This window comes from Aspergillus ambiguus (genome assembly GCF_047715705.1).
Source record: "Aspergillus ambiguus strain CBS 117.58 unplaced genomic scaffold BDV59scaffold_28, whole genome shotgun sequence".
NCBI classification, from domain to species: domain Eukaryota; kingdom Fungi; phylum Ascomycota; class Eurotiomycetes; order Eurotiales; family Aspergillaceae; genus Aspergillus; species Aspergillus ambiguus.
In genome coordinates, this window is record NW_027395541.1 from 93,192 (window position 1) to 105,615 (window position 12,424).

At 55.4% G+C, this 12,424-nt stretch overlaps 6 protein-coding genes across 6 annotated transcripts; 4 read left to right on the forward strand and 2 right to left on the reverse strand.

The window, feature by feature from the left end:
• Positions 1 to 239: 239 nt before the first annotated feature.
• On the forward strand, positions 240 to 2,203 carry BDV59DRAFT_75328 (putative 60S ribosome biogenesis protein Mak11). Its single transcript, XM_073697034.1, has 2 exons — positions 240 to 1,513; positions 1,570 to 2,203. The coding sequence occupies exons 1-2, from the start codon at positions 575 to 577 to the stop codon at positions 2,137 to 2,139; spliced, it is 1,509 nt and encodes a 502-aa protein (XP_073545673.1). The 5' UTR covers positions 240 to 574; the 3' UTR covers positions 2,140 to 2,203.
• A 126-nt stretch (positions 2,204 to 2,329) lies between these two features.
• On the forward strand, positions 2,330 to 4,619 carry BDV59DRAFT_183370 (translation initiation factor eIF2 subunit gamma). Its single transcript, XM_073690496.1, has 3 exons — positions 2,330 to 2,987; positions 3,057 to 4,043; positions 4,103 to 4,619. The coding sequence occupies exons 1-3, from the start codon at positions 2,473 to 2,475 to the stop codon at positions 4,131 to 4,133; spliced, it is 1,533 nt and encodes a 510-aa protein (XP_073545674.1). The 5' UTR covers positions 2,330 to 2,472; the 3' UTR covers positions 4,134 to 4,619.
• Positions 4,620 to 4,715: 96 nt separating this feature from the next.
• BDV59DRAFT_75338 (zinc metalloprotease) lies at positions 4,716 to 6,570 on the forward strand. The gene is made up of 4 exons (XM_073697036.1): positions 4,716 to 4,807; positions 4,902 to 5,084; positions 5,139 to 5,885; positions 5,937 to 6,570. The coding sequence occupies exons 1-4, from the start codon at positions 4,793 to 4,795 to the stop codon at positions 6,417 to 6,419; spliced, it is 1,428 nt and encodes a 475-aa protein (XP_073545675.1). The 5' UTR covers positions 4,716 to 4,792; the 3' UTR covers positions 6,420 to 6,570.
• BDV59DRAFT_75336 (uncharacterized protein) lies at positions 6,571 to 7,306 on the reverse strand. The gene has a single exon (XM_073697035.1). It carries the CDS (start codon positions 7,241 to 7,243, stop codon positions 6,722 to 6,724), a length of 522 nt encoding a protein of 173 aa, XP_073545676.1. The 5' UTR covers positions 7,244 to 7,306; the 3' UTR covers positions 6,571 to 6,721.
• Positions 7,307 to 7,495: 189 nt separating this feature from the next.
• Positions 7,496 to 7,962, forward strand: BDV59DRAFT_203913 (mitochondrial 54S ribosomal protein bL34m; the record flags this gene model as incomplete). The annotated part of the gene is made up of 2 exons (XM_073694348.1): positions 7,496 to 7,572; positions 7,629 to 7,962. The coding sequence occupies 2 exons, from the start codon at positions 7,496 to 7,498 to the stop codon at positions 7,960 to 7,962; spliced, it is 411 nt and encodes a 136-aa protein (XP_073545677.1).
• Positions 7,963 to 8,359: 397 nt separating this feature from the next.
• Positions 8,360 to 11,630, reverse strand: BDV59DRAFT_203914 (putative zinc metalloprotease; the record flags this gene model as incomplete). The annotated part of the gene is made up of 3 exons (XM_073694349.1): positions 8,360 to 8,548; positions 8,610 to 10,681; positions 10,739 to 11,630. 3 exons carry the CDS (start codon positions 11,628 to 11,630, stop codon positions 8,360 to 8,362), a joined length of 3,153 nt encoding a protein of 1,050 aa, XP_073545678.1.
• Positions 11,631 to 12,424: the final 794 nt, after the last annotated feature.

Consider the following 12,424-nt stretch of genomic DNA (forward strand, 5'->3'; position numbering starts at 1 on the left):
TGGTGTCACGTGACCCGGTAATAGATCTGCCTGGAGGAGTCCCTTTGTTACCTTGGTACGGTGTACTATGATCTGTCGGGAGTATAGATCTGCCACCACTCTCGATATCCGTCACCCTCGAACGAATCGTCAAAGTACATACATCCCATAGCTACGTAGGAGAGAACTAAGCCCTCCACACTAATCCCAGCTTAAAGCAGCACCGTGCTGCCCAGTTCGTACCTTGTACTTCAATGCATCTCGTCAACCATGCGTCACTGTTTCTTACTCCGATCAAACATCCTTACCCTCCTCAGTAAAAATTCGGGTCAATCACTCCTCATACTCAGTCCCTACCTACTGTCATCAGGTTGATGCCGATGTCCACACCCTTCCGTACTCGTAGAGCCGTTTACTGCTTCGGGTAATCCAACCTCAGGCATCAACCCATATCTCCATTATCGACTATCAGCCTCACCGCTTGCCGTTCCAGATTAAGGTCGGCAGAAAAAAAAAAGTCGTCCGCTGTTTGGTCCGACAATCGACCAGACACCACCAGTCTTCACATCTCCTCGAACCTCTCAATTGTCTCATCATGGTGAAACGCAAGAGAGAAGACGCCGCCAAAGAGCCGCACCCCGTGTCCAAGCCTACCAAGGTGGTCAAGGCCGGGGAGAAGTCGGAGACGTCTTCAGTCGCTGCAGATCCCGCGACCCTGAACCTGCAAATCATCACCGGCTCCTACGAGCGGGTGTTGCACGGCTTCACTGCTGCCATCCCGACCACCGTCCTCGCCTCCACCAAGGAAAACAAGTCGTCGACGACGCCCTCCCCCGTGCAGTTCGTCGACACGTTTCTCTTCGAAGCGCACTCCTCTGCGATTCGATGCCTCGCCTTGTCCCCGCTCCCCAAGGCCGATGCCCCCGAGGAGCAACGAAACGTCATTCTAGCCAGTGGAGGAACCGATGAGCGCGTGAACATCTACTCGGTGTCTGCTGCCCCGATCGTCGGCAGCGACCTGTACGCTCCCATCCCGTCCCTTGGGGGCAAGAAGTTCCTCGAAAACCCGAAGAACCGCGAGCTGGGAGCCTTGCTGCACCACGAGTCGAGCATTACCGCCGTATGCATCCCGTCGCGCTCGAAGATCCTGGCGGCCTCCGAAGACAACACCATCTCGGTCAATCGCATTCGCGACCTCTCCGTCGTCTCCTCCATCAAAGCTCCCCGCCCCAAGACCCAGGGAAGACCCAGTGGGGACACCGCCCCTATCGGCGGTGCTCCCTCGGGTGTCAACGACTTTGCCGTCCACCCGAGTATGAAGTTGATGCTGAGTGTTGGCAAGGGAGAGAAGTGCATGCGACTTTGGAACCTGGTCACCGGTAAGAAAGCCGGTGTGCTGAACTTCGGCAGGGAAATCCTTCAGAGCGTCAAAGAAGGGAAGTGGAGTACCGGCGAAGGCAGGAAGATTGTGTGGAACTCCAAGGGGGATGAATTTGCCGTTGCTTTCGAATGGGGGGTGGTAGTTTTCGGCGTGGTAAGTTTCACGGGTGTTTCCTTTCGTCTTTGAGCTTCTAGTTGACCTTCTTTCAGGACTCTACGCCAATCTGTCGGGTATTCCCCAACCCTCGGAGTAAAGTGCACCAATTGAAATATGTCGCTCTGGACGCGTCTGCGGAAGACAGCGAGGAACTCCTGGCTGTCTCTACCGAAGACGCCCGGGTGATCTTCTACTCTACAAAGAAGGTTCACAAGCCCGAAGATGAAGACGATTCTCCCATTCCATATGCAGAGGCGGTGGCCCAAATTGGTGGCAGGGCCTGTGGAGTGCCTGGGAGAGTGAAGGACTTTGACATCTTGAGCCTCCAGGACGAGGGGAAGTCTCTGAAGAATGACTTCCTGGTGACGACGGGAAACAGTGAAGGTGCTGTGCGGGTCTGGTATCTACGGGGCGAGGAGCTGATGGGGACGACGCAATCGAAGAAGACCAAGGGGGAAAAGGGTTCACCGGTGCCGCAGGTCGGAAAGCTTCTGGGGGCCTACGAGACTGGATACCGTATCACTTGTCTGAAGGCGTTCGTGATGCTTGCACCGGAAGAGCCCTCTGCACTGGTGGAGAGCGAGGAAAGCGAGGAGGAAGAATCGGAGAGTGACGATGAGTAGATCTATACCCAGTTTGTTGTGGGAGTGTATATTTATGAGATCCGGCCGAAGGAATAAAAAGGTGTAGTCCTCTGATAGATACGTACTTGTCTAGTGTCTAGGGCACACCCGTGCGGCCTGAGGCAGCGACATTACATAAACACCCCTCTTACTCACCACCGACATCAAAGAATATTATCGCCGCCCGCAATTTTCACCTCTTCTCCCCTCCACGATCCTCTCCAGCTTCACCCGACGCCACCGATCCCCCTCTCCCTCTCCCTCCTCCAGTCCCGATTTTCTCTTCTTTCGCCGTCCGATTCTTTTGTCTCCGGGGTCTGAAATTTTGCAATCATGGCTACCAACGGCGATTTTACCGACGATGAATCCCAGCCCGGATCCCCCGTCATGGAGCCCAACGGCCAGTACGACATTGAAGAGCAGGAGCCCCTCGATCAGCCCCTGAAGTCGGCGATGAAGAAGGATTCTGCTCCTCCCCAGCCGCAGCGTCCAGAGCTTCCCGAACAACCTAACCCAGACACCATCGATCTGTCGACGCTGACCCCTCTGTCGCCCGAAATTATCGCGCGCCAGGCCACCATCAACATTGGTACCATTGGCCATGTCGCTCACGGCAAGTCGACGGTCGTCAAGGCCATCTCAGAGGTCCAGACTGTCCGATTTAAGAACGAGTTGGAGCGGAACATTACAATTAAGCTGGGTTACGCCAACGCCAAGATCTACAAGTGCGACAACCCCGAGTGCCCTCGGCCGACTTGCTACAAGAGTTTCAAGAGTGAGAAGGAGGTCGACCCACCATGTGAGAGAGACGGATGCACAGGTCGTTACCGTCTGTTGAGACACGTCTCGTATGTGGCCCTGCCATACCCTCTCGTCGATGATGACTTCATTCGCTAATTTTTCTTAACTGCCCATAGGTTCGTCGACTGCCCTGGTCACGATATTCTCATGAGCACTATGTTGTCTGGTGCCGCCGTCATGGACGCCGCCCTTCTTCTGATTGCCGGAAACGAAACCTGCCCCCAGCCTCAGACCTCGGAGCACTTGGCTGCTATTGAGATCATGAAGCTGAGCCATATCATTATCCTCCAGAATAAGGTTGACCTGATGCGCGAGGATGGGGCCCTGCAACACTACCAGTCGATCCTGAAGTTCATCCGCGGTACCGTGGCCGACGGTTCCCCCATCATCCCCATCTCCGCCCAACTGAAGTACAACATCGATGCCGTCAACGAGTACCTCGTGTCGCACATCCCCGTCCCTGTCCGTGACTTCACCGCCTCGCCTCACATGATGGTCATCCGTTCCTTCGACGTCAACAAGCCCGGTGCCGAGATCGAGGATCTGAAGGGTGGTGTTGCTGGTGGTTCCATCCTGACCGGTGTGCTGAAGCTCGATGACGAGATCGAAATCCGTCCTGGTCTGGTCACGAAGGACGAGAACGGCAAGATCCAGTGCCGTCCCATCTTCTCTCGCGTGGTCTCCCTGTTCGCCGAACACAACGATCTCAAGTTCGCCGTCCCTGGTGGCTTGATCGGTGTGGGTACTCGTGTCGACCCTACTCTCTGCCGTGCGGATCGTCTGGTCGGTTTCGTGCTGGGTCACCGTGGTCGCCTGCCTGCTATCTACACTGAGCTGGAGGTCAACTACTTCTTGCTGCGTCGTCTGCTGGGTGTCAAGACCGCCGACGGCAAGCAGGCCAAGGTTGCCAAGCTGACCAAGAACGAGGTGCTGATGGTTAACATCGGTTCTACCGCCACCGGTGCCAAGGTGATGGGTGTGAAGGCGGATGCTGCCAAGCTCAGCTTGACCAGCCCTGCCTGTACCGAGGTTGGAGAGAAGATCGCCATCAGTCGGAGAATTGAGAAGCACTGGCGTCTGATCGGGTGGGCCAACATTGTTGCGTAAGTTGATTCCTTACTTTCCCTGCGTTCGACTGGTCGAAGAGCTAACCCGTTGATAGTGGTAACACCCTGGAACCCATTCTGAACTAAAAAAAAGACTATACATGTGTATAATCGGCCGACACCGCCTCAGGCCTCATTGGGAGAGACGGAGGAGAGTTGCATTTGAGTCCCTATCTCTGCCAACGAGCCTGGACGGCTAAGGCTTATGAAAAGATTTACGGTTACGAAGAGCGGCGGGAATCACCCGTGAATAGAGAACACAGGAACTCCAGTCGTCGTCTGAGCTGCCTGCTGGAAGCTTCAACGCCAACAGACCGGAGTGATTCTTCTCAGAAGCCAGGGGTATGACGGCTTGAGTCCCCCGGATGCCCAGCAGAGTGGTTGGATCGACTGGAGAGTACGGAGTATGAGAGTAAAGAAGGGTCGATTTTGACGTGTGTTATGACGCAGTTCCGTGAAAAACTCATGTTTCTTTTTATTTTTCCTTTTGATTCCTCTATTCGTTTGCATGGACCTATGTAGGTGCTATATAGGGAAATGATGAAAGCAATGACATCTAGTAGTATATACGGGGGCTATGGGCAGTCTCACTACCTGGAAGTATGCATGTATGTCTTGGTGGCCGTTGGCAGGCGGTTAGGTAATCCTTTCTCTTCGGTCCGACACAATAACAACATCCAGCCGACTGCAACATCTCAGCAACGCATCTCTCCCATCTCGCTGCTGTTGTCCTGTCGGCCGTCGCCATGTATATCTTAGATGTATGTTTCTTGGTTCTTTGGCTTTGCAAGTCACGTCCTCCATGCGTCCACCTCCTCGCCTGTGAGATGATTTAGCTTACCGTGGCCCTTCTAGCAACTGGCGCGTCTTCTGGACCGCCCTTTTTTCCCTTGGAAGAACGTCCTCGTCGGGTTCTCCCTGGGCCAATTCATTCTGGAGGGCCTGTTGTCGTTCCGTCAGTACAAAGTCTTGCAGCGAACCAAGCCTCCCCAGGTCTTGGAGAAGGAGGTGTCCCAAGAAGTCTTCGATCAGAGTCAGGTACGCATACCTGCAGTATCTCTAACATCACAATGCTAACGATGGATCTGTTAGTCTTACGGTCGCGCGAAAGCTAAGTTCAGTTTCTTCGCTGGTCTCTACGGTCAAATCCAAAACCTTGCAGTCATCTACGGCAATGTCCTCCCCAAGCTCTGGGGAGCTAGCGGTCTCCTGTTGCTCCGGTACTTCCCTGCCCGGTTCCAGGGCGAGATCATGCAGACGCTCGTGTTTATCTTTGGGTTCAACCTGATCAGCACTGTCATGTCCCTGCCTGTGTCGTACTACAACACCTTCGTGCTCGAGGAAAAGTTTGGCTTCAACAAGCAGACGTTCAAGCTCTGGGTCACGGATATGCTCAAGGGTCAGATGCTGGGAATCGTTCTGGGTGCTCCGATCATCAGCGCAGTGCTCAAGATCGTCCAGAAGACCGGCAATTCGTTCTTCTACTACCTCTGGCTGTTCGGTGTCTTCGTCCAGGTCTTCGCCATTACGATCTACCCGATTGTGATCCTCCCCTTGTTCAACAAACTGTCTCCCCTGGAACCCGGTGATCTGAAGACTGGTGTCGAGAATCTGGCCAAGAAGCTTAACTTCCCTCTTCAGGAGCTGCATGTCATTGATGGCAGCAAGCGCAGCGCCCACAGCAACGCCTATTTCTACGGTCTCCCCTGGAAGAAGCATATTGTTATCTACGATACTCTGATTGAGAAGAGCGAGCCCGAGGAGGTCGTCGCCGTTCTGAGTCACGAACTCGGTCACTGGAGTCTTAGCCATACCACCAAGCTGTTTGGAATCGCTCAGGTACGTCATCAAATTATTACACATAGGGGCAAGCTAACACGCCATGCGCAGTCCCATATGTTCTATATATTCGCGCTCTTCTCGGTATTCGTGAACAACAAATCCTTGTATCAGTCGTTTGGGTTCGTCAAGGAACAGCCCATCATGATCGGATTCCTGCTGTTCTCGGACGCTCTGGCCCCAATGGACGCCATCGTCAAGCTCCTGATGAACATTCTTAGCCGCAAATTCGAATTCGAAGCCGGTACAGTCAAAACTGCCCCTCGCCATGATCCCTCCAGAGCCACTAACACCATCACAGATGCTTTCGCGCTGAAGCTCGGATACCAGGAGAAACTCGCCTCGTCCCTCCTCAAGCTCCAGATCCAGAACCTTAGCACCATGGATGCTGACTGGATGTACGCCAGCTACCACTACTCCCACCCCATCCTCTCGGAGCGCCTGAAGGCGCTGGGCTGGAAGGGCGGCAAAGTCACCGACCTCAAGGCGGAAGACAGCGAAAAGCCCGTGAAGGCTGCGGACCGGGAACTGTGAGAAGTCGCGCCAAACAATGCGTCACTTTCTTCCATTTGCCTCTTGTTATATCCGGTATGGTGTTTGCGACGGGTCGGGGAATTTCGGGAATCATGAAACCAAGTGAATGTCGATGTCGAATGGCTTTTGTTTGCGTTCGTAGATTGAATGAAAAAGTACATCCCCGAGGTACGGGAATAATGAAACAGACCAACTCCTGCTGAGCTCCCAAATCGAATCACCCAATATTGCGCCAGTACAAAATGCACGCCACTTTTTCTATACCCAGAACCAACTCGATCGCAAAGAATGCGTTCCACCGCCTAGACGTCCTCGGCCTGCGCCTTGGCCCTCTTCTCCGCTAATCTGCGCTCTTTCTTCCTCTTCTTTCTCTCCTCCTTGTCAATCGCCCCGTCTTGCGCCGGCTCGGCCGCATCCACATCCATCATACTCGTGGGCTCGTCGTCGGGAACCTCGGCGTTCTCCACCTGCTCGAACTTCTTCGCATCCTCCCAGTCGCCTTCGCCCGTGGGGGCGGCGTCCTTCGCCTGCAGCGTTGCCTCGGCGCCCTCGCCGGTGAGGTTCGCCAGGGAAAGATCGCGCCCGAGGACCTCGCCGGCGAGCCCGGCCTGGACGCGCTTGAGGTTGTGGAGGATCAGATTTGGTGCGGCCGCCGTCGTGCGCGAGACAGGGCCATGTTCGCTGATTCCAGCGCTGGGCTGGAGGGCTGGGTCGGTGTTGGCACGGTCGAGGTAGGCGTGGAGGAATTCGTGCGCGGCGGATTGCGAGATGGGCTTTGACGAGAGGATTTCCGTGGGAGGGAGGGGAGATGGACCGGTCGCCATGGTGGATATGAGGCGAGGAATATAGAGAGAGGGAGAGAGGGCTTATCAATTGGGAGAAAGTGTGAGGGAGAGAGAAAAAAAAGATGTTGCGAGACGAAAATGAAAAAAAGGCGGCGGCACGTGGTCTGTGCGCTGCTCCGGCCGGAGATGATTCGATCTTTGATTCTGCGGCTTCATCTCTCGCTCTCTCTCTCCCTCCCTCCCCTCCCGCTCTCCTCGCCTCTCCGAAGTTCCTGTTCTATACGCACCGCAATGCTGTGTCTTCGCTGCAGCGCTCTGCCGTCCGCGGTGCGGACTCTGACCTCCCCGATGGCCTCGACCATCGCCAGGTGCGTTCGTATTGACCGTCGTCGTTGAACCTACCACTCTGACTAGTCTCGAATAGAAACTCCCTCCTCAAGAACACCACGCAGACGACGTCCGTTGCGACTCTCCGCTCCATCTCCACGACTTCATCCTCCCTCAGACCGCAGCTTTCGCAACATACCCTCTCCTCGATGCGCGCACAGCTCCCGATCTCTCAGTCCGTCACCGCGCTCTCCCAGCAGTCCCGCTCGTTCTCCGCTAGTGCCTCGCTGGCCGGTAAGCGAACCACATACAACCCCTCCCGGCGGGTGCAGAAACGCCGTCATGGATTCCTGGCTCGTCTGCGGACGCGCGGAGGGCGGACGGTGCTGAGACGGCGGAGGGCGAAGGGACGGAAGTCGTTGAGCTGGTAGGGGTTTCTTTTTTGGCTTGAGCCTGGTTGGGCATTTTTGGCGTGGATTGTCGGTCGCCCTAGTTTAGGGTGGTGTCTGTCATTGTAAGAGCATGAGGGGCCTGTTATTTTCGGCTTCGATGCGGGCTTTGGTCTTGCACTGGAGAGCCATCTTGTGCTGTCTGGTTCTTCTGTATTGGTACGGTGTTGCTATAGCCTAGATGCTGTCTTTTGTATATTATATACACATCAATTCTTCCATGCATGCCCCAGATGAGAATGCTGTGTAAAGTCGACATGACGGCCGGGAGATGCCAGGGACTCGGCGGTTATATTTCTGTTTAGTCTATGTACGGCTTCCATGATCTAGCATCATCGCCAGGAGGCCTCGCCTCTTTCTACTGCCGTTCGTTATAGCATCACTCGTCATCGGATTCCTCGTCATCGTCATCTTCATCTTCCTCGGATCCCGTTTCGTACTCGTCATCGTCGTCGTCAGACTCCTCGTCGTCTTCATCGCCAACCTTCAACCCGTAGTCGTCCTCGAATTCCTTGAGAGACTGCACCTTCGGGGCGAAGCCCGATGACTCAAGGCCGGTTTTGATCGTCTACAACCCGTCAGTATCACACGGCACAACCGTTTCCGTCTCTACAAGCGAAACAACATACCTCTTCGAGTACAGTGGCGCAGGTGACCACAATATTGGCCGTCTCGGGCGTAAACACAGGGAGCACAATCTCCCGGAGGGCACCCTTGACATCGTCAACGCTGGTGGCCCGGACCTGCTTCAGCACCTTCTCCTTATAGTCGCCGGGCAGGTTGCGCACGACCTGGCGGATGAAGCTGCCCTGGGCGGCGCTCGCGATGGTGGCCTGCTCGTTGGCGAAGCTGACCACGATGCTGCTGATGGCGCCCTCCAGCATGAGCGGGTCGAATGGGATCGCGCCGGACAGGTGGTCCAGGACGATCTGCTTGCTCGACTCGAACGCCTTGTGCGCGTTGGGCGACCGGTACACGTCAAAGTTGACGAAGCCGGTGTCGATGTTGTACGCGAAGTTGGTGCCATAGGCGAGACCTGTCCCGCGCACAGCAACCCACAGCGGGCCCTCGACGGCGTTCATGTACGCGATCGCCACCATCAGGGCGGGGAGCTTGGGGTGGTCGTAGGAGTCGAGACCGCGGGCCGTGGCGTAGGCGAACGATGAGTCGATGGTCGGCATGGGCACCACGTACGACTGGCCGCCGATGTCCCGGCCGGCTTCACTCAGGAGCGGTCGTCTGGCGGTGATGGGCTTCAGGGGAGCCACGGCGCCGAGACGCTCGGTGAACGGTTTCCACGCGGAGACGGGGTTCTGGAGTTTCTCCAGATCGGCGATGACGAGCACGCGCATGTTCTCGAACTGGAAGAGCGCCTGGCGGATTTCCTCCATGCGGGCGACGACCACCTCGGGCTGCTCCGCGAGCAGGCGCTTGATCCGTTTGAGATACCGCGCCTTGACGAGCGTGCTGCGCGCGCGCACGATCGACTCCGCGGCGTAGTGCACCATGACGTGCACGGCGGCCAGCATGTCGTCGCCGCTGCGCTTGGCGTCCGGCACGTCCGAGAGGAGACGGCTTGTGATGGCGCGGAGACGTTCCACGTCGAAGATCGACTTCCACGAGAGCTCCTGCAGCCACGCGATCGCCGAGCTGTACTTCTCCAGCTCGACTTGGAAGGAGATCCGAAGCATTTCGGAGTTGCCCACGCTGCGGGCGCCCTCCATGGTGTAGCCGACGGTGTCTCTCTCCAGCTCGACGACCACCTGCTCAAAGTTGATCGTCCCGCCGTCCCGTTCGACGGGGAGGTTGAAGAACGCTTCGGTGTAGATAGACAGCAGCGGTCGAAGCTGGACAGGGACCGACTGGGCGGAGATGATGAGCGAGAGCTGGACGAAGCTGCTGGGGATGTGCTCGAAGTGGATGAACAGCGGCATGTCCGAGCCGTCGGCATCCACGGCCTGCTGGGCTTGGTGGTCGGGACGTCCGGCCTTGAGAGCTGCGCCAGACCGAGCTGTAATGGTCTCCACGAAGTGGATCGACTCGACTCCAGGAATGCGGAACTTCTCAAGCATGTCCTGGGGGATCTCCTTGTCGTTCTCGGCCTTGGCTTTCTCGAGCTTCTCAGCGAGTTGCTTCAGGCCGTCTTCGCCGAGGCGCTTCTTCTGCTCGGCGACTCGGGCTTCCTCGTCCTTCTTGAGCTGGTCGGACATTTTCGTAGACGGAACTCCAAGGATCGTGACATGATGGGCGTCGGCGATCCATTTCTTAATGAAGTTGCGCCATTCGCCCTCGCTCCATTTCTCCAGGATGTCGTATTCTTGTAGAGTTGCGACGTCGAGCATCGTAGAACCGTCCCGCTTGCCGAATAGGAAGTCAGAAATGACATACTCGGCGAATGAAGAGGCGGAGCTTTCTGTGGAGAACTTCCAGGTCCGCTTCTGTCTGTCGATGCATTCTTTGAGGTACTTCATGTCGATTTCCTTCTCCATGGCTTCGTTCAGCACTTCAAAGAACCGCTTCTCCACCTGAGCGAGTTTGTCGGTCTCAACACTTGTCAGCGTGAAGCGGATCTCAATGTTAGGATGGTCCTCTGTCGCATAGTAGACGGCGCTCGCCACTTGTTCCTTTTCAACCAGGATGTTATCCAACAGAGAAGCAGACGACCCGGCTAGGTACAGGAGAGAAACGTTAAGAGCACCGGCTGGTTGAAGTTAGTCACCATATCCATAGTACTTGGAAACGCCAGAGAAAAACATACTTTGGACGGGATCCGTGCAATCCGGGCCCAAGAAGCGAATCTCAATTTCACCAAAAGACTCATCTTCCTCAGGGAATTCTACCGTTTGCACGACTGACTTCTCCAGGGGCGGGGCCTGCTGAGAATCAACCCAGGGGCGTTTGAATGGAGCGTCAGGACGAGGGATGACGTCTAGAATCGTATCTTCAAATTTGTCCAGAGTCTCAAGCATGTTTTCGTGATCTACCTCACCCGTGATGATCAAACACAAGTTCCGAGGCTGGTACATGTCGCGATGGAACTCGCGAATTCTGTCTGCAGTCAGGACACGCAACTGCTCCATCATACCACCGGTTTCATAGCGGAAGCCTACGCCGGGAGGATAGGTCAAGCGACGAGCAGTCAGATCAATAAGCTCTGCCGAGTTGTTCTGCACACCCTGCATCTCCGAATACACGACACCGGCATCGTTTCCGGTGCCATCGATGTGATGCACCTCCGTGTAGCAGCCCTCATCAGTGAGGGTCGGGGCGATAACATGCTCGAGGTAGACGGGGAGGATCTGAGCGAACCCTTCCCAGCCTGCAGTGTCCAGCGTGTACGCCGTGTGGTCTGTGGCTGTCCAAGCATTAGTATTCGAGTATACCCGCGTAGCGAGCTTGTCAAGGAATCCCTTGTATCTATAATTGCGTGACCCCATGAAGCAGAGATGCTCCAAGGTGTGAGGCGCGCCCGAATCATCAAGGATCTCGGTGGCCAGCACAAAATATCCGGTCACCTTGGGGCCTTTCTGGTCAATGACCACCACCCGCATGCCCGTCCGTTCCGATTCATACTGGACGAACTCGCTGGGCGAGTAGTCAGGTTTGAACTTCTGGAGGAGTTTGAAATGGCTGGGCTGGCTAGGCGACATGTTGCGGCGCGATCCTGGGGATCCCCGGAGATGCGTCTGGACCCTTGACCCGGAGATGAGCCTTCGTTGTAATGATCTATGACATGGTTAGTCAATCATGTTCTCCAAGTGCTACTCGCGCAACCAATGTTGCTAAGGCCCTTTCTTCCATCCACGCGCGCTAATAATGCATATGCCCTGACGCCACCGACCTCCGTCAAACGAATATACTGGCCGAGAAAGATTCCAGTGATGAGACAAAAAGGGCTACACAGGGCATATTCGGATAGATTCGAGGTAGCATACAGAATTGCCATGAGCTTTAAGGATGGAGGGGCAGCGGGGCAGATTTCAAAAGGCTAGAGACCGAAAAAAAAAAAAAGAAAAGAAAAGAAAAAAAGAAAATTCATCGGCGCAGGACCTAGTAAACTCACATTGCTGGACGAAGCGTTGCCCAATACAGGCCACTCTGAGATAGACGAGACCACACGATGAAATGAGTCTCTGTCACAGATGGTCTGCAGCAGACGTCTGGGAGAGTTGGGCGGTAGTAATATTATCTGGGACTGGGGTGGAGTTTGGGTCCCAATTTTATATGTTGATCACCACACCGAGAGACAGTCGTACCGCGCATAGAAACACCCAGTTCAGGATACTGGGATGAGAGTCTTATGGGACTCAGGAGGCGAAACAATTCGACCTCGCATTCACCCTGGGAAAAGACCGGCGAGAAGGAGTTGGAAAGTTGGAGGATATAGATCGAATTGGTCTAGTCTGATGCCAAGGCGGTGAGCAGTGAAGTCACATGGCATCGG